Source organism: Bubalus bubalis, chromosome 3, assembly GCF_019923935.1.
Source record: "Bubalus bubalis isolate 160015118507 breed Murrah chromosome 3, NDDB_SH_1, whole genome shotgun sequence".
Taxonomy (NCBI): Eukaryota; Metazoa; Chordata; class Mammalia; order Artiodactyla; family Bovidae; genus Bubalus; species Bubalus bubalis.
In genome coordinates, this window is record NC_059159.1 from 7,277,991 (window position 1) to 7,295,285 (window position 17,295).

Here is a 17,295-nt window from a genome sequence, read left to right on the forward strand (position 1 = left end):
CTCAGTAATGCTCCCCGCGTGGCCACCCCACAGGGAGAGTTTTGTGGAAGTACTGGTGTTTGGGACCTTGGAGAATGCCTGGGCTTAAAAGTTGGGTTGGGGCGGCTCCCGCAGGGGCTCAGGGAGGCAGTAGGGCTTATGGAGGTCACATGCACTTCAGCAGTCAGGAGCAGATGGGCTGCGTTTCCTCTCCCTCAGGTCCATTAATAAGAAGCCCAAGGCCCTGCAGAACCCCCTGCAGGGGATGGATGGGACACCCGAGAGCCCAGCAACCTGCAGCCCACCTCCCCAGAACCAGAACAGTTGCCGCCCAGAGGAGAAACCCCAGGAGTCAAGCCCCATAAAGAGCCTCATGGGCCCCCTTCAGCTGCTGGGGTCCCTGGAACCCTGCCCTAGTCTGGGCAGGGAGGGGGCGCAATGCAGCCCAGAGAATGGCAAAATAGAGGACGGGGTTACGGGGGCTCCTAAGCCCCGCTGGAACTTTGAGCAGATCTCCTTCCCCAACATGGCTGCAGACAGCCGCCATACCCTCCTGCTCGCCCCCGCTCCTGAGCTGCTCCCGGCCAACGTGGCTGGACGGGAGACGGACGCCGAGTCCTGGTGCCAGAGGCTCAACCAGCGGAAGGAGAAGCTCTCTCGGCGGGAACGGGAGCGGCAGGCAGAGGCCCAGCACTTCCGCGAGGATGTGAACGCCGACCCCCAGGTGCAGCGCTGCTCCAGCTGGTGGGAGTACAAGCAGCTGCTGCAGAGGCGGCACCTGCAGAAGACCCAGAGCCGTCCCCCACATCTGTGGGACCAGCCTGTCACCCCCTTGCTGAGTCCCGGTCAGGCCGACTCCCCAGGTACCACATCACCCTGCCCTAGGCCACGGGCAGCTGAGGGATCACACGCCTTTAAAAGCGGCGTGCATTGACTGCAGCTGATGGAGGCTTAAGGAAGATGGGGGAGGAGAGAGTGGTAGGTGGAGTGGAACCCACAGGGATTGTCCACTGCGGGAAGCAGCGAAGAGGCTCCTGGGAAGGTTTAGAAACAGCCTGGTCGGTGCCTGAGGAGAGGCGAGGAGGAATGTAAACTACAACCGCATCCTTAAAATCATAAACGAGATGCATGTGGATGGCTGTGGTCCTCTGCTCTCCCACCTCTGTTAGAGGGGAACGAGGGGGCGATATGTTGGCCAAATGAAAGGAAGATCTCCTATATACCCTACATGTTAAGAGTAGAGAATAAGACAAGAACAGTGCTAATATATTCAGGACTACAATCCTTATGGGAATGTGGTGTGTTGTAAGGAACTAGAGTGAGGTTGCCAGAGCAGTTAAATTTGAATTTCAGATAAATAACTTTTTTTTTTTTTTAAGTATAAGTATGTTTCAGATATTGCATGAGACGTGTGTGTTAGTCGCCCGGTTGTATCCAACTCTTTGTGACCCCATGACTGGAGCTCGCCAGACTCCTCTGTCCATGGAATTCTCCAGGCAAGAATACTGGAGTGGGTTGCTATTTCCTTCTCCATGCATGAGACATACCTATACTTAAAATAAAAAATCTGCTAAATCTGGCAACCCCGAACAAGATGGCAGATTCAGAGATGTCAGGGGGTCTGGATGGTTGACTCTCCTCACGAGCGCCTTGTTTTCACCGTCCTTGTAGCCTCAGTCCTTCAGCAGATCTCTGTGCTGCAGACAGCGCACCTTGCTGATGGAGGTGCCCGGTGAGTCTCCAGGTAGTGCCCACCTCTATAGTACTTGGGGCGCCAGCAGGAGTTGGCAGCTGGGATTTGACTCCTGAGGTTGGGCACGAGCTGGGGGATCATTTCAGGGGCCCCTACCCTGGTAATAATACTCCTGTATGTCCGCAGGAGTAAGAGCCAAGTAGATTGATGATTTATCCCAGCGGTTCTGAGATAGGGTCACTGCCCCTCCTTAGTCTCCCTGGAGGAGGCTGCTCCCTGAAACAGGGAGGAAAAAGGTGGTATGGAAAGAAGAGGTGGGAGAGGAGTGCCCCTGTCTCCTAAGGTTTCTCACTCTGTCCTCAGGCTGCTGGAGAAGCCCGGTGGCTTGGAGATCAGCTTTGATGTCTACCAGGCTGACGCCGTGGCCACCTTCCGAAAGAATAACCCTGGCAAGCCCTATGTCCGGCTGTGCATTAGCGGGTACGAGACCAGTGAGCGTGGCTGCGAGTCCTCTTGTAAACCACGTGGACGTCCCCTCCATGCCCCCCGCTAATCTGTCAGTCCCTGAGAAGAACCAGTGGTCCAGAGAGGTCACACAGCCAGTTAGTGCTACGGGAACCCAAGCTTCCTCATCCTCAGTTCTCACTCCGTCCTTTTCGAGTAGCTTCTCTCCTGGGCCATTTCAGTTCCAGGCTCAGCCAGCAGAAGGATGTGAACAAGGGGTTTCCGGGCTAAAAGAGAGGCAAGACCCTCACTATTCCCAGTCTCCTTACCCTACCAGGGCCCTGGGTGTTAACTTGGAAAATCAGAGCCATGTGGTTTGCAGACAGGAGAGCCCGGGGCCAGACTTCTCGTCCCCCCAACTCCTGTCATACATCGGCCTTCCCTGGGAGTTTAGGAGGGTTGGCTTCCCAAACTTATGGGTGGGCTCTGGCCAGGTCTCAGTCTAACCTTGATTCTTGCAGATCTGATGAGCTGGTCCCAGACCTCCGCACCCTCAAGCGGTTGTCCTACCAGAGTGGGGATGTCCCTCTGATTTTTGCCCTGGTGGATCATGGAGACATCTCCTTCTACAGCTTCAGGGACTTCACGCTGCCCAGGGATCTGGAACACTGACCACCCAGCTGGGGTCTGCCCTGGGGGACCTGGACTGTCCACTCTCAGGGACCATCGCAGTTGCCTCCTACACCCAGACTGTGACCTGTAGCTTCAGAGGCTAGTCTGGGCCTTGGCCTTGGGTGTCTGATGCCCACAGGAGAGCAAAGCCTTGCCCCACTACCTGGCCGCTGCAGCACTTCCAAGCCCCAGGTCTGAGACTGCTGCCTTGCAGTAATCCCCTTGGAATTCAGGACTAGATTCCAAGAGGCCAGTGAGGTGGGGCAGAAGAGAAGACTCTGTGCCTTTAAATGAGAGTGTGCCTGCTTCATGCGATAAAGCCAAAGCCATTAAAAAATACATATATATATATATCCTTTTACTGCTGTAGCTGGATTTACTAGAAGAGTCCTCTCTACCCCACCATCCTTCGGAATTGGGCCCCAGGCCCTCCCCACCCACAGCGCTGCTTTCTCTGGTGCAAGAGCTAGGAGCAGCCTGTGGGAGGGCAGAAATGCGACCCCAAGCCTTTCTCCGGGAAGTCACTGACCTCTAGTTAGTTTGGCTTTCTGAAAGGTAGTCCGAGGTGGGAGGTTGGCACTACACCACGCAGCCGGCTCCGGGTAGAGGGGCGGCGGAGAGGCGCCACGTCAGCGTGGCTCGAACGCTAGTCGTTTCAAACTGTGCGGCGGAGGGTGCCAACCACGACCCAGGCCTCGGGCCTGGCCTCCGCACCCCCGTTCTTCTCCCCTCTCGTCGTTCCAATTGCCCTCCCTCGTTGTGCTAAAAACTCCGGTTGCTGCTGCTGCCGCTGTCGACGACTCGGAGGAGGGCTCAGGCTTGGGGCCCGCCCGGAGAGGAGGTGCTTCGGCGACGCCCCTGTTCCCAAAGCACCTAGCTCTCGGTCCCGAAACTTGGCCCTGTGTCCACCGGCCCCCCTCCCTGATAGGGTTGGGCGCTTTCAGGAAGAGCAGGCAGGGCTTTGCCCCTCCCTCCGGGGCAGCCCGGGGCCGGGTCGTGGGAGGGACCGCTCCCCTCTGCAGCCGGGCCTGGGAGGTAGCCCGGGGCAGGCGCGTGTTCCGGGAACTATTTCCTCCTCCGGGAGGCGGCGGGACACTGGGCGCGGCGCGGGAGTCCTGCGGTCCAAGGTGCGCGCAGGTGAGGCTGGGGGCGGGCCGGCAGTGCCTCGTACATATTCACGCGGGCTGGGGCCCCGCCCCCGGGCGGGACGGAGCCGCGGATTGGCCCGAGCGCGGCCCCGCCCCCCCGAGGGCGCCGGCGCGGCGCCCCCGCCTCCACGGCCGTGGACTCCCGAAGGCGGGGCCAGGCTCGGGGGGCGGGGCCGCTGGGGCCCGGCGCTCAGGGCCGGCTCGCCCTTTATGTAAATAGCGGCGGCCCCGCCCCTGCTCGCCGCGCCGGAGGTGAGCAGGAAGGAGGCGACCGCCCAGCAGCCTGCGGGCCGGCGGCGGAGCGTGCGGAGCCGGTGGCGGGGACTAAAGGAGGACTCGGAGGCCTCGGGCGGGGGCCGGCCTGGGGTTCCAGGTGAGCGCGGGCCGGGGCCCACCTGGCTGAGGCCGCCCCCTCGGGGCGCCCGCCGGCCGGAGCGGGAAGGCAGGGGAGGGCCGGGACCCCTGGCTTCCCCGGGCGGGGAGGGCTGCGCGCGGGTCCGCTCGCCTTGCCCCGGATCCCGTCGCCCCGCTCGTCTGGGAGACAGACACCTGTAGAAAGTGCGGCTGGGAACTTTTCCGTGCCCGATCCGCCGGCGATCACAGGCAGAACTTGGGTTTCGGGCTTGCACAATCGTGTTGGCTTGGTAGAGCCGAGGAACAGGTGCTCGGCCCGGCAGAGTGCGAGGGTCACCGCGGGCGGAGACGGAGCCCCCGGACCCCGGGCCCCACGTGTAAGGCGCCTGGCCGGAGAGGCCGGCGACGCGCGCCCCCGGCGGCCCTCTCTCCGCCCGCGGGGGCCGGAGCGCGTTACGTCGGCGGCTTAGCCCCTGCCCCTGCCATCTGGGCCCTCTGCCTGCCGGCCCTTTGTGCCTCCTAATCCCCGGACGCAGGAAACCCGCGGGAGGTACTTGGGTCTTGGGGCCTTTCTCCGCCCCAGGCAGCTTTGGATCCCTTTGGGGGACGTGATGGAGACCCAGCCTCTTTTCCACAGTCACGGGGGTGCGGTTGCGCAGCGGGACGCTGGGACTTGGCGAGAAGTGAGAAATTCTGTTGTGTCAAAGAAAGTGTAGTTTGCTCTTGGTTTTCTCGGGGCTGGACGGTTCTCAGGCACCCTGAGCTTGGGCTGCGGGGAGAACTGACGGTTACCAGGAGCTGTGGTAGTGGCCCCCTGAGGCTCTCACCTGAGACAGGTGAGCTTTGGGTGAGGTGGGCGGGGCGTAGAATCAGCGCCCTTCCCTTGGGGATCCTTGTGCCAGATGCAGGGCATCTTAACCTAGGCTCTAGGCACCCTTCCCGGAGTTTACAACTCAGGGTCTTTTCAATCTGGGGAGGGGATTCTGAGCAGAGAGGGGAAGAAGAAGGGGTTGTGTGTCATGGAGACAGGAAACCCCAGGTGGGAGGCTCAGAGCAGCAGTACTGAAGAGCCCTGGCCCAGCTCAGCGGGGAGCCAAGGGCAGAAGTGGCTTCTGAGGAAGACTGTCTGGGTTTTGTGAGCTGAAGCATGGGAATGGTCCTGGAAGAGATGGGCCAGCTTCTTTATGTTATGCACAGGGCATTCAGATTTGGTTTTCTTCAACCATCTGCACACAGTGCTCACTTTCATCAGTGAGGACTCAAACCAAACTCTGGGTGCTTCAAGTGCCTGCTACTGTTCTCTAAAGTTAGATGGGGCTAGTCTCGGTGGGAGCCCCTGGGCAGTTGTTTAAAAGGTCTGGGTCATCCTGCATCCCTAACCTTCTCTGAGTCAAAGAAGCATCCCCTTTAGCAGCAGATTAATATAGTTTTATTCATTTAGTAACTTAGTCCTTTGTTATTGTTGAGTCGCTAAGTCCTGTTGGATTCTTTTCACACCCCATGGACAGTAACCCGCCAGACTCCTCTGACCATGGGATTTCCCAGGCAAAAATACAGGAGTGCATTGCCATTTCCTTCTCCAGGGGATCTTCCAGACCCTGGGATCGAACCCGTGTTCTGCATTGGCTGGTGGATTCTTTATCGCTGAGCCACAAGGGAAACGCAACTTCTTAGTAGCGTTTAAAAAGTGTCTTAATCCCAGATAACCTGTAATAGGTTCAAAAATTTAAAAGGTAATAGGAGCTCCCTGGGGCAAATGAAGCATTTTAGAAAGAGTAAAATAAGAGGGAAAAACTTCCCTCTTGCTTCATAGTCTTGCCTCAGGTGTAGTGCTTGCTTTTTCTTTTTTTGGTTGTGCTAGGTCTTCTCTGCTGCATGGGCTTTTCTCTAGTCGTGGCGAGTGGAGGCTACTCTCTAGCTGTGGTGTGCAGACTTCTTGTTGCAGTGACTTTTTGTTGTGGAGCACGGGCTCTAGGGTGCACGGGCTTCAATAGTTGCAGTACGTGGGCTCAGTAATTGCAGCTCCTGAGGTCAAGAGCACACGCTCAATGATGGGCTTAGTTGCCATGCATCATGTGGGATCTTCCCAGACCAGGGACTGAACCTGTGTCTCCGTCAGGTGGATTCTTTACCACTGAACAACCAGGAAGCCCTCAGTAAGGTTTTTAGTGTCTTTCCAGACTCAGGTATAGTTTTGAATTGTGCCATGCTGATTTTTCACTACATGACCTTGACTCTGTTACTTAACCATGCCAAACCTCGGTGAGCCTTGTTTTTACAGATGTTGACAAGAGGATGAAAAATATCATAGACACCTGGTCCTGGCCGGTGCCAGGTGAGGGTGGGCTGCTCAGCCTCCCCACAAAGCATAAAAGTCATAGATCACTTGCAGCAAGCCTTAGGGCAGATGCCGGGGCCTTTTGAGCCCTGACGGGTCATGAGGGCAGTTGGCTTCTCAGTCCAGAAATCCCAATTTTTGAAAACCTCTGGAGAATGAGAACTTTGAGAATGAGGCTGTTGCTTCTTGGAGAGCTGAGGTCTCTCCTAACTTCACTTCGGTTCCAGTGGCTCTCGGTATTTCTGCTGTTGCTTAGAAAAGCCGGGAGTGAGGCCTGATGGCCAGACCCCAGCTGGGGCAGCCTTTCCTGGGGGGAGTGTGTGTGTGTGTGTACAATCTAATCTCCTCTGCTCTGTGCTCTGGGGAGGGCTTGACTGTTACACATTCTGCAGCCTGGTGGGTGGGTGGGTGGGTGGCAGGGTCAGTGGGTAGGGGAAGCGTGTTCCTGGGCTGCTCTGTTGCCATTAAGGTGATTTTTCTCTGAACTCCGTCGTGCATTCTGTCAACCTCATTCAGGGAAGAGATGTCTCCTGCCAGGACTTCCTGGCCCCAGGACCCTCCCTCCCATAGAGAAGCTGGTGTGCAGAGCTGGGAAGGGTGGGATCCTCTGCCATCAGCCTGCACCCCACCGTCTACCCCACTGGAGACATTGAGCATCCCTGGCGGGAGTCAGGGGCAATGTGGCGTCTGCAGAAGGGTCCTCACAGACATGTCAGCCGCAGCTTTTGAGACACACGAATCAGGGGCCCAGCGAAGGCCCAGGAGGCCCATGGCCTCTGCCCCTGGGTTGGCTGCTTTGAGCGGCACTGGCCGCCTGGACCCACTTATCCTGAGTACTCAGCCCGGAGAGGCTTTCTTATCTCACTCGGGTGATAGCACTATCAGGGCTCCTTCTGGCTCGAGGCTCGGCAGGTCTCTGGCAACGTTGTTTTTCCTGGCCCTGGAGTCCTTTGCAGAGAGAAGTGGGGTGTGGGACAGAAGATGGGGTCCCCATGGGGCCACCAGCACTGTTTGCCCTTCTTCAGCCCCGGCTCCCCAGGGTTCCCTGGGAGAGCCTCCCCTCCCTGTGGGCTGTCCCTGTGGGCCTTTGTCCACCTCCCTTGGGGGTGGCCTTCTCTCCCCACCACCCCCCGCCTCTCAGAGGAAACTGGTCCTCGGAGGAGTCACCCCATTCCTTCCCCTCCCCAGGAGCCACAGTGAATTCTTGAGCTAGGAGAGGCTCCTCTGGGCGTGGGGACAGGGAAGCAGCTAGGCACCTGACTCTACCCTTCAGGAATCCAGCAGAGACCGGAGACTTTTCTCTAGACACCTGACTCAGTGTTCCCAGGGTTTGATGAGAGGGATATCTGGGCGCAGGACTGTTTGATTCTAGTAAATAATGTTGGCTCTCCTTGCCAAGGAGCCGGGTCTTCTGAAACTTCAGGCTAAGACAGGGTCCATAAGGGTATCCCCAGCCCCATGTCAGGTGTAGTATGCACATGGCCCTGGCCTTGGCCAGAGACGAGAACAGGAAGTTCCCCTGGGGCCCCAGCCCAGTGCTCTTTGGGATCAGTGGCTCCTACCTGGAGAACATGTTTGCCTACTTGATCCCCATTCAGTCCCAGCTGTTCATTTATTCAACAGGTATTTGTTAGTGTCTCTGTATGTGCGGTGTGGTTTAGACACCAGGCCTAATCCTTGCACCAAGCAAAGATCTCGGCTGTCATAGGACTCCTGTTCTAAAGGATGGGAATCTTGAGTGGCCAGGAATAAGTGTAGGTAATAAATAATCTGCTAAAAGGCAATATGAGCTATAGAGGAAGAACTGAGGAGGAGGGGTTGAGACCCCTTGGGAGGGAGGCAGGTTGCAACTTTAAAAGGGGTCAGGATGGGCTTCATCAAAAAGGTCACACATGAGTACAGGCTTACAGAAGGTGCCTTGCCTTGCTCAGTCAGTCATGTCTGACTCTTTGGGACCCTATGGACTGTAGCCCGCCAGGCTCCTCTGTCCAAGGGGATTCTCCAGGCAAGAATACTGGAGTGGGTTGCCATGCGCTCCTCCAGGGGAATCTTCCTGACCCAGGGATGGAACCCGCATCTCCTTTGTTGCAGGTAGATTCTTGACCGGTGAGCTACTGGGGAAGCCCTACAGGAAGTGACGGAGTTCTTTAAATAAAATTCGGTGCCTCTCATGTGTCAGGGAGGCTTCCCTGGTGGCTCAGAGGTTAAAGCGTCTGCCTGCAATGTGGGAGACCTGGGTTTGATCCCTAGGTTTGGAAGATCCCCTGGAGAAGGAAATGGCACCCCACTCCAGTATTCTTGCCTGGAGAATCCCATGGACGGAGGAGCCTGGTAGGCTACAGTTCACGGGGTCGCAAAGAGTCAGACACAACTGAGCGACTTCACTTTCACTTTCATGTCTCAGGGCTCTAAGCACTGGAGATAAGACCATGGAAGGTGAGGCATGTCCGTCCTGGGGTTGACAGATCCTGAAAGCTCCATGGGTTGGCCTTTCAAGTTTTAGACAAGTCGGAGGTCATGTTATGGAGCTTGATGGGATGAACCAGGCAGCTTACCCACCTCCACCCCAGGCAAGTCGTTTGTCTTCTCCCCAGAATGGCTTTGCTTTTCCCCGTGCTTGGCCAGTCCCAGTCTGTCACTTCCCTGGAGGGAGGCTGGGGTTAGATTGCAGGTGAGGACTGAGTCCCCCAGAATGGGGATGTGGAGAGATGCAGGCATTCTGACTTCCCACCCCCGCACCCAGCAGGAGGGCCCGCCCAGGGCTGGAGGACTGGCCTGTGGCTCCGTTGGGATGTGACTGACCTGGATCCAGCCAGGGAGGGTGAGGGCTCTTGGGGAGCCCCATTGTCCTGGGAGTGAGGCTTGAACTGAGCAGACGCTGTGCAGTCTGGTTGGAGTTCAGGTTGGGACTTGGACTCCTCTCAGGCTTGCTAGCGCTCAGAATTAGCAGTTTCATAAGTAGTTGGGAGAATTACATGAGACGATGCTTGTCGAGTGCTTCAAGCAGTAACTGGCCACAGTTCCCTCCGTCGCTTTTATTACCTAACAGCAGCAGCGACGACAGTACTGTGGTTGCCGCCTCCTCTCTGTTTTAGTCCCACCTCCACAGAGGTGCCCTTTGAGCCAAGGTTTGGTTGCTAAGCTGCTGGCCAGGGGCTGCCTGGTGCCTCTGGGGGATTGGGTTTCCCAGGACAACTCAGGCGCCAGCAGAGCAGCCGTGGGCATCTGAGTTGGCACGGGCAGATGCCGGAGGGGTCAGCAGCTGCCCCGGGCGCTTAGAGCCCTGCCTTACCATTCCCCCGGGGTGGGAGGTGCAGGGGCGTGTTCACACCCTGCAGACGGAGGCCAAAGCCACACGCGGGCCTCACACAGGATATCGGGGAAGGGAGGGCGGTTTCAGCAGCAGCAGGCTGTGGGGAGCTGGCTTGAGCCGGGGCTGTGCCCCACGCCGGACGTGCTCCCAGCGATTGTGAACGGGGGAAACATGCTCCTGGGGCTCCAGGAGCCTTCTCGTGGGCCCCGGGTGTCCAGAGTGCTGCTTCCAAATGTAGGCTCTCCCAGCAGCCCAGGCCATGGAGGGACCTTCTAGGGGGGGCTGGCCCATCACACACCTCCAGGACAGGCTGGCACGGCTTGGTCAAGCCTTTGTTTCCTGGGGATAAATGAACCCAGGTGCCCCAAACCATGCCAGCGTGGGCCGAGCCGTCTGTTATGAGAACCAACCCCCTTCTTCCTCCCTGTGACACAATCAGAACTGCTGCTTCGGGCAGGGAGCCAAGACAAGCCCACCCCCATGCATGTGTTTCTTCTCTGCCTTCAGCAGGTGTGTGTGGGTCCCCCACCCATGTGGGGTCTGAGCAGAGGATGGGAAGGGAAGACCAGGTGTGATTTTACTAGCCTGTGGCCAAGTAGGCAGGCTTCCCAGGTGGCTAGTGGTTAAAAACACACACACACACACACACACACACACCTGCCAATGCAGGAGAGGCATGTTCGATCCCTGGATCGGGATGATCCCCCGGAAAAGGAAATGTAAGTCACTCCAGTGCTCTTGCCTGGAGAATTCCTTGGACAGAGGAGACTGGCGGGCCACGGTCCCTGGGGTCGCAAAAGAGATGCCATTCAGCGACTAAGCAACAAACATCTGGCCAAGTAGGCAGCTCTCCTATTTTTTTTTTCCCAGGGTGGGCATCAGGCTGAGGGGAGACCAATTTTAAGCCAGAAGTAGTGTTGGACGATTGGGGCAGTGAAAGGGAGGGGATTTCCAGGCCAGTGGCCTGCGGGGGCCTGTCAGGCCAGCTCCAGGCATGAGGCACAGACCTGCAGGGCAGAGTGAGTACAAATGAGCCCCAGGTTGGCAGCCTCGTGGTCCGGCAGGCCCTAAGCCCTGAGCGGCCACCCTCGAGCGGCCAGAGAGCTGGGCAGAGCAGGGAGGGTGGCCCACAGGTGGGTCGGGTGACAGACAGAGGGTGTGGTGGGCAGGATTGGAGACCGAGCGCCGTACACATCAGAGCTGCTTCTACCATGAGGGATGTGGGAGAAGAAGTCGAGGCCCCTAAATGCTAAGGCGCCCCCCACGTCTGATGCCAAGAAGAAGGTGTTAGTCACTCAGTCGTGTCCGACTCTTTGCCGCCCATGGACTGTAGCCCACCAGGCTCCTCTTGAGAGCCTTCAGAAAGTTCTATTGGGCAGTCTTCAGAAAGTTCAGGGGATGGAGAAGGTGTTTCTTCTCAAAAAGCTGCTCCCCACCACGCCCCCGCCAGGGATCATGCTCTAGCCAGGTAGCTCCCCCAGTGCAGGAAACCAGGACCCTCAGAGCTCTTCCATCCCCAGTGAGTTGGTAAAGAATCTGCCTGCAATGCAGGAGACCTGGGTTCGATTCCTGGGTTGGGAATATCCCCTGGAGAAGGGCATGGCAACCTACTCCAGTATTCTTCCTTGGAGAGTTCCATGGACAGAGGAGCCTGACAGGCTACAATCCATGGGTTGCAAAGAGTCGGACAGACTGAGTGACTTTCTTCTTTGCATCAGACGTGGCAGGGGGCTCCTTAGCTTAGAGTAGCCCCGACTTCCTCTCCCACCTCCCTCGCAGGAGAAGCGGCATTGATGTATGTAGCACCTGAGAGCTCGCCAGTCCCCTCCCAGGCCTTCCTGCTGAAGCTCACGGCCGCCCCCACCCTTGATCACAGCCCGCAAAGTAGTAACATCCTTTCACCCCAGGCCTGGGCCACTGAAGCCTGAGGTCACACAGCTGGTTCCACCCACCTGTTTGCTCCCTGCCTCTGCTCTCAATTCGGGGTCCACAGTGGCGGGGGGATGGGAGGTGGCAGGGGCGATCGTCCCCCAACAGGACTGAGTGTCTGCTGTGAGCACAGGATTGTCCTCACACCTGACCGCTGCCTGGGCCCCCACTCCGTGTGATCTTCTTATCACCCTTTCTGGGAGGCAGATAATCAGAAAGGAGGAAAAACATTGCTGGTAATCCTATAACCCCTCCAGTGTGTTGTCAACTTATGTAAATATTTTCAATAGATTCTTCCCGACTCCTGGATACATTGGACACATGTTTCCACAGCCATCATCTCCTGCCCTTTTTGTGACCGTCTGCCTCCCGTCGTGGGGCTGAGCACCCCTCACCTGTCCCCTGCTTTTGGCCGCTTAGGTGGCCTCTGATTTTTCCTAGTAGCTTAATGACCAGCATGACAAGGTGGGGGAGGGCATCCATGGAGCTCAATGGGTGCCTGAGTCCCCAGTGGTTTTAGACATCATTTGAGCCTAAGGTGCGGTCCAGCGCTGAGGGAGCACAGTGAGTGAGCATGGTCAAGATGGGTTCAAATACAGATGCTTTCAGAAGGTGATTAAAAAAAAAAGTTTTTCTTTTATATTGGGGGATAGCTGATTAACAACATTGTGATAGTTTCAGGTGAACAGCGAAGGGACTCAGTTGTACAGATACATGTATCCATTTTCCCCAAAACTCCTCTCCCAGCCAGGCTGCTCCATGACATTGAGCAGAGTTCCCTGTGCTGTACGGAAGGTGATTTTTTTAATATGCTGCCTGAGGGGCAAGAAGGTTATTTCAGAGAGAATCGTGAAGACAAAAGCATGGAAACCAGAGTGAATGGGACTCATGTTGGGGTGCCTAGCAGATAGATGGTCAGAGAGCCAAGCAGAGGGGGACACAGTGGGGGAGGAGAGGGCGGACCCTGTCAGGCCCCTGCCCAGGACTGTCAGGGAGTTCCCAGTGGGCACAAACCGAAGCTCTTTGCTGTGGCCCACCAGGACCCCCTTCCGACCCATGGCATCCCTCCTGTTGCCTGCGCCCGGCCCCCCCAGGCACACGCAAGCTTGTTCTGGCTGCCTGACACGCCCTGCCCCGAATCCTCCCTTGGCTGACTGCTTCCTGCCATCCAGGACGGGGTGGAGATATTGTCACCTCCATTCATTCATTCAGCGAGCTCCACAGGGGAGGAGGCGAGGGTGGGAGACGCTAGAGCATCTGGAGGAAAAGCGTCCCAGGCAGAAGGAACAGCAGACACAGAGACCCAGACCCGGGAAGGTTGACCGGGTCCTGCTGACCACCCTGGTCCCTCCATCGAAGCGTCTTCCCCTATTTTCCTGGAGGCTCTGATCTCTACCTGAAACCAGCCCGCTGACTGATTTCGTCTACCTGTGAGTCACCGCACCCCCCTGCCAGAGTGTAAGCTTGGCGAGCTAGAGGATCTCGTCTGGCTGTCAGAGGATCTTGTATGTGCAGTCCTAGGACGGGCTTTGCCCTGTGCCAGGCCCTGGAGTTTGGCACTGCGCCCACTGCTCACAGAAGACCAGTGCTCTCGGCCTCCAGGAACTGCCTGAGGGCCACCCAGCTTTGAGCCCTAGCTCTGCGTCCCCAGCCCTGGGCTTTTTCCCTGACGTCTTTTTCTCCCGCTCAGGACTGGGTTGAGTCGATAGCATCTGTTCCACCCCCGGAAGCTCCAGGCAGGCCCAGGTTCCTGAAGCTTCTCCGCAGAGAACCTGCTTGTCTGGGGTGAGTGGAGCCGAGGCTTTGCCTGGAGCTGAGTCCAGCCCATCCCAGAGCTGTCCTCCTTCGAGATGCGAAGGCTCTTTTTAGGCCTCGTCTAGAGCGGTGCTTCTGTATTGGGAGCTCCTCTGAAGGGTGGGTTGGAGTGAGGAGCACATGCGGTGTGTACCTACTGAGGTCCTGACTCTGTCCCCCGAGGCCACGGGTGTCCCAGCCCACGGTGGAGTGAGTGGCAGGGGCAGGCAAGGCCACCCAGCCCGGCCCAGCCACAGCGTGCTAGCAGCCACGCTGCTGCCTGGTTGGCCCCGAGCTGAAGGCATGTGGGAGTGTGTCTACGTGCATCTGTGCCTTTGATCCCAGGGCTGTAACCAGGCATCCTCTGTCCTGTCGTATGCCTCCTTGGCTGCCTCCCAGAGCCCCAAGAGTTGGGAATCCACCACTCCTGGGGGCAATCTGCATTCTGTCCATCCCTTCCCAGTAATTTGATGAGTTGCCCAGCCTCTGTGGTCTTCCTTTCCTTGTCTGCCAAGTGGGGATATTCCACTCACCTTCCAAGGAGTCTTCTGGAAGGTGAACACCCAGGATGAGGTTCGGGTACACCTTGTTCTAACTCACAAAAGTGTGTTTCAGTGCTAGAAGGCAGCTGGGGCCCCGAGGGGCAGCTGGGTGGATGGAGCGTCCGTCCTCCCTTCCCAGGTAGGGCTGCCCACCCCACCCCACCCCCGCACGTCTTCCCCGGGGCTGTGCAGTGTGACCCTTGCACCTGTGTGGGTCCTCGGTACAGACGGCCCTGTGCCCACTTGACCCCAGCCCCTACAAGAGTCTCCAGGCAGCCTCACCCTGGAGTCTGCGGGCCCCTCTCCTCCGGGGCGACCCTCCTGGCTTCCTCTGACTTCTGACTCAGTGACCAGGGCCGGGGGAGGGGGCGTGCCACCCCCAGGAACCCGGGGCAACCGGCTGATGAGCTGGTGCACCCTCCCCCACAGCTGGAATGCCTGGCCACCAGCTCAGCTGTTTGTCCAGGAGGTTGCTGCAGCCCGGCACCCGGTCTGTTCTCACTCCCAGAAGCCTGCGGGACTTTCCCATGTTTGTTCCGCAAACCTGCTGCAGGGCCTCGGGTCAAGCAGGCACCTGGGAGTTTCCCGACTGCCTGCTGGTCCTTGGAGGAGTGGGGCCTTCTCTGGCTCCCCCCAGATGGGAAGCCGTTTCCAGGGTGGGCCTGGTCCCTGTGTTTCCAAGGACAGGCCCTGGCGTCCTGTGGTCAGTGGGAGGTTGTGCTCTTGGAAGCCGGAAGCGGGAGCCCATGTGATCCCACCCTCTTCCCCAAGGATGAGCCAGAAATAGTTCCCCTTGGACTGGGGAATGCGATCTGTGGTGGGCAGGCGGTTTGGGGGCTTTGAGCTGGTTTCTTTATTGGGAGCAGGTTTCTTCTCCTGATTAGCCTCCACTTGGGCCCGTGGGAAAACCAGCGCACCCCATCAGAGCCCAGGGGTGCTGGACCTGGGAGAGCCAGAGATGAGACAGGGAGGTGGGGCGGAAGCCTGGGGCCGCGCAGGCCCCGGCAGCTGTGGGGGTGGACCCAGCTCCCGCGTGGGTCCCTGGTGTAGGGTGGGATGGTGGGAGCAGCCTCAGCCCAGAGCCCCCGGACAGCCTTCCCTGAAGTCGGAAGGAAGAGTCTGTGCAGGGGTGCTGACCCGCCGCGGGAGTTCCCCTGGGCCTTTCCTCTCTCCCATCTGGGTTCTGATCTGTGAGCCCAGGTGGACCGCCTTTGCATTCCCGCTTCCCCCTGGTTCTGGAGACAGAGGCTTGTGAAGTTTCCCTTTCTGGGTAGCCAGAGTTTTATGGTTCTCCAGAAAACAGGTTAACAATTAAGCTTAATTAACCTCGGGGCCTCTGGCCCTTCTTGTTGCTATAAAGCCGGGCTAAATGGCTTCCTCCCCCAGCTTCTCCCGTTGACTTTACAAGGGCCGCAGGTGGCCGGGAGCAAGCGTCAGAGTGTTAACTGGCTGTGGGCCTCCGGGTACAGGGCTCCCTCCCTCTGGTCTCCTGTTAGGGAGGCGCACTCCAGGGATGGGCCATGGGGAAGCCCAGGGTGAAGTGAAGCAGGCCCGGCTCGGGGCTCGGCCACCTGCAGGCTCGGGGAGAGAGGCTGCCCGCACTGGGCACTGGGGCCTCCCTCGCCGGGCACTCAGCTGTTCCCTGCTTTCCCCAGGGGGCTGCACAACACGATGAGGAGGTTCCTGAGGCCGGGACACGACCCTGCGAGGGAGAGGCTCAAGAGGGACCTCTTCCAGTTTAACAAGGTAAGGGGAGCCGGGGCCGGCCGGGTGTGGATGGCGGGCATGAAAGTATCCCTCCCCCAGGAACCTCCCTGGTGGTCCAATGGTTAGGACTCCGTGCTCTCACTGCCAAGGGTGCGGGTTTGATCCCTGGTTGGGGAACTAAGTGCAACGCAGCCAAACAAACGAACAAAAGGTGTCACCCTCCCCCCAGGCGGGGGCTGGCACTGGGGTCGCCTTTACCTGGACTAGAGTGCTTACTTGGTGCCACCCACCGTGCCCCCGGGACCTAGGTTTTGGAAATGGGGTCTGGGTGGCAGCTTTCCTGGGCGAGGAGAGCAGGATGCCCAGCAGTGGGCTCTCCTTGCCCCTCATCTCTCTCTGAACTCGGCAAGTCTCTCCATCTCTCCTAGCCTCAGTTTCCCCACCTGTAATGTGGGGATAAAACCATGCACCCCGCCTACCTCCCCCGGGGTTATAGGGGAGGCTTAGGGCTAGGGAGGATGAGATGTCAGTGAGTCCTGCAGAGTGTAGTCTTGTTCCCATGATGCCAGCTTCCTTGGAGCCCTGGGGCCACAGGCTACAGCTGTGTCCTCCCTCCTCAAATCATCCCCAAAGGAAAACACGGTGTTCCCTGCAGGGGGGACGCATGGTTCCTTCTGGCAGGTTCTAGGCCTGGGCGGGTGGGGAGAGGCATCTGTGAGAAGGTGCGGGTTGACATTTGACTGTCCCCACCCTAACCTGCTCCTAAGCCCCCCGCTCCCCAAAGTGAGTGTCCTTTTCCCAAGATCACAGGGCTTCCTTGAAGGCTGGGCCTGGGAAGGCTGGAGCCGGGCTGTAAAAGGGAAGGAGCACAGCGTGGTTTATTAGCTCCAAGGCCACCTAGCAATCTGAAGCCAATCCGGGGTAATTAGCCCCTCTCACTTCTGCTTTGATCTAGGCCCTGGCCTCCCCTCCAGAAGGCGGACGGCAGGAAAGGGAGCAGCAAGGTGCTCCTCCCCTCAGAGGGGCACCCAGGATCCCTCCAGGCCATGCTGACTGGTGGGCTTTCAATCCAGCTTAGCCTCTTAGAAGTGGGGGGAGCTAGTGCCCATCACACACTGCATAGGCCCATCATGTGGACCATGTGGAATTAGATCATTTAAGGGCTGGGCACAGTGGCCCGGGAGTGCCAGCTGCTGTTTTCTGGGGCTGCATGCCTCCCAGGGAGAGGGAGCTCCTAGGGGCGTGTTTAAGGCTGGTCAGGGTCCCATTGTGCTCTGCCGTTTTCCTCTAATTTTCTTGACCTGTGGCTCTGAGGGTACCTGCCTCTGGGATCAGGGCTTCCCCAAAGGAACACCTCCTCCCACTGGGGTAAGGAAGCCGTG

General features: G+C 58.3%; 2 protein-coding genes across 6 annotated transcripts in view; both read left to right on the plus strand.

Annotated features, from left to right (window-relative positions):
- Window positions 1–198: 198 nt before the first annotated feature.
- TSEN54 (tRNA splicing endonuclease subunit 54) lies at window positions 199–3,139 on the plus strand (the record flags this gene model as incomplete). Its single annotated transcript, XM_045164752.1, is given in 4 exon segments — window positions 199–842; window positions 1,651–1,711; window positions 2,036–2,152; window positions 2,638–3,139. Coding segments are annotated over 4 exon segments (973 nt in total), but the record flags the coding sequence as incomplete, so codon positions are not given.
- A 1,018-nt stretch (window positions 3,140–4,157) lies between these two features.
- Window positions 4,158–17,295, plus strand: part of LLGL2 (LLGL scribble cell polarity complex component 2) — a 36,517-nt gene continuing 23,379 nt past the window's right edge. For 2 of the 5 annotated variants that reach the window (XM_044938575.2, XM_044938577.2), the window contains exons 1-2: window positions 4,158–4,309; window positions 15,862–15,952. In XM_044938575.2, coding sequence (XP_044794510.2) covers window positions 15,878–15,952 — 75 coding nt within the window. In that variant the 5' untranslated portion in view covers window positions 4,158–4,309; window positions 15,862–15,877. Of the gene's footprint in view, window positions 4,310–13,560; window positions 13,656–15,628; window positions 15,670–15,861; window positions 15,953–17,295 lie in introns of those variants that run through there. The other 3 variants (XM_044938576.2, XM_006045251.4, XM_044938578.2) reach the window with 3 other exon arrangements.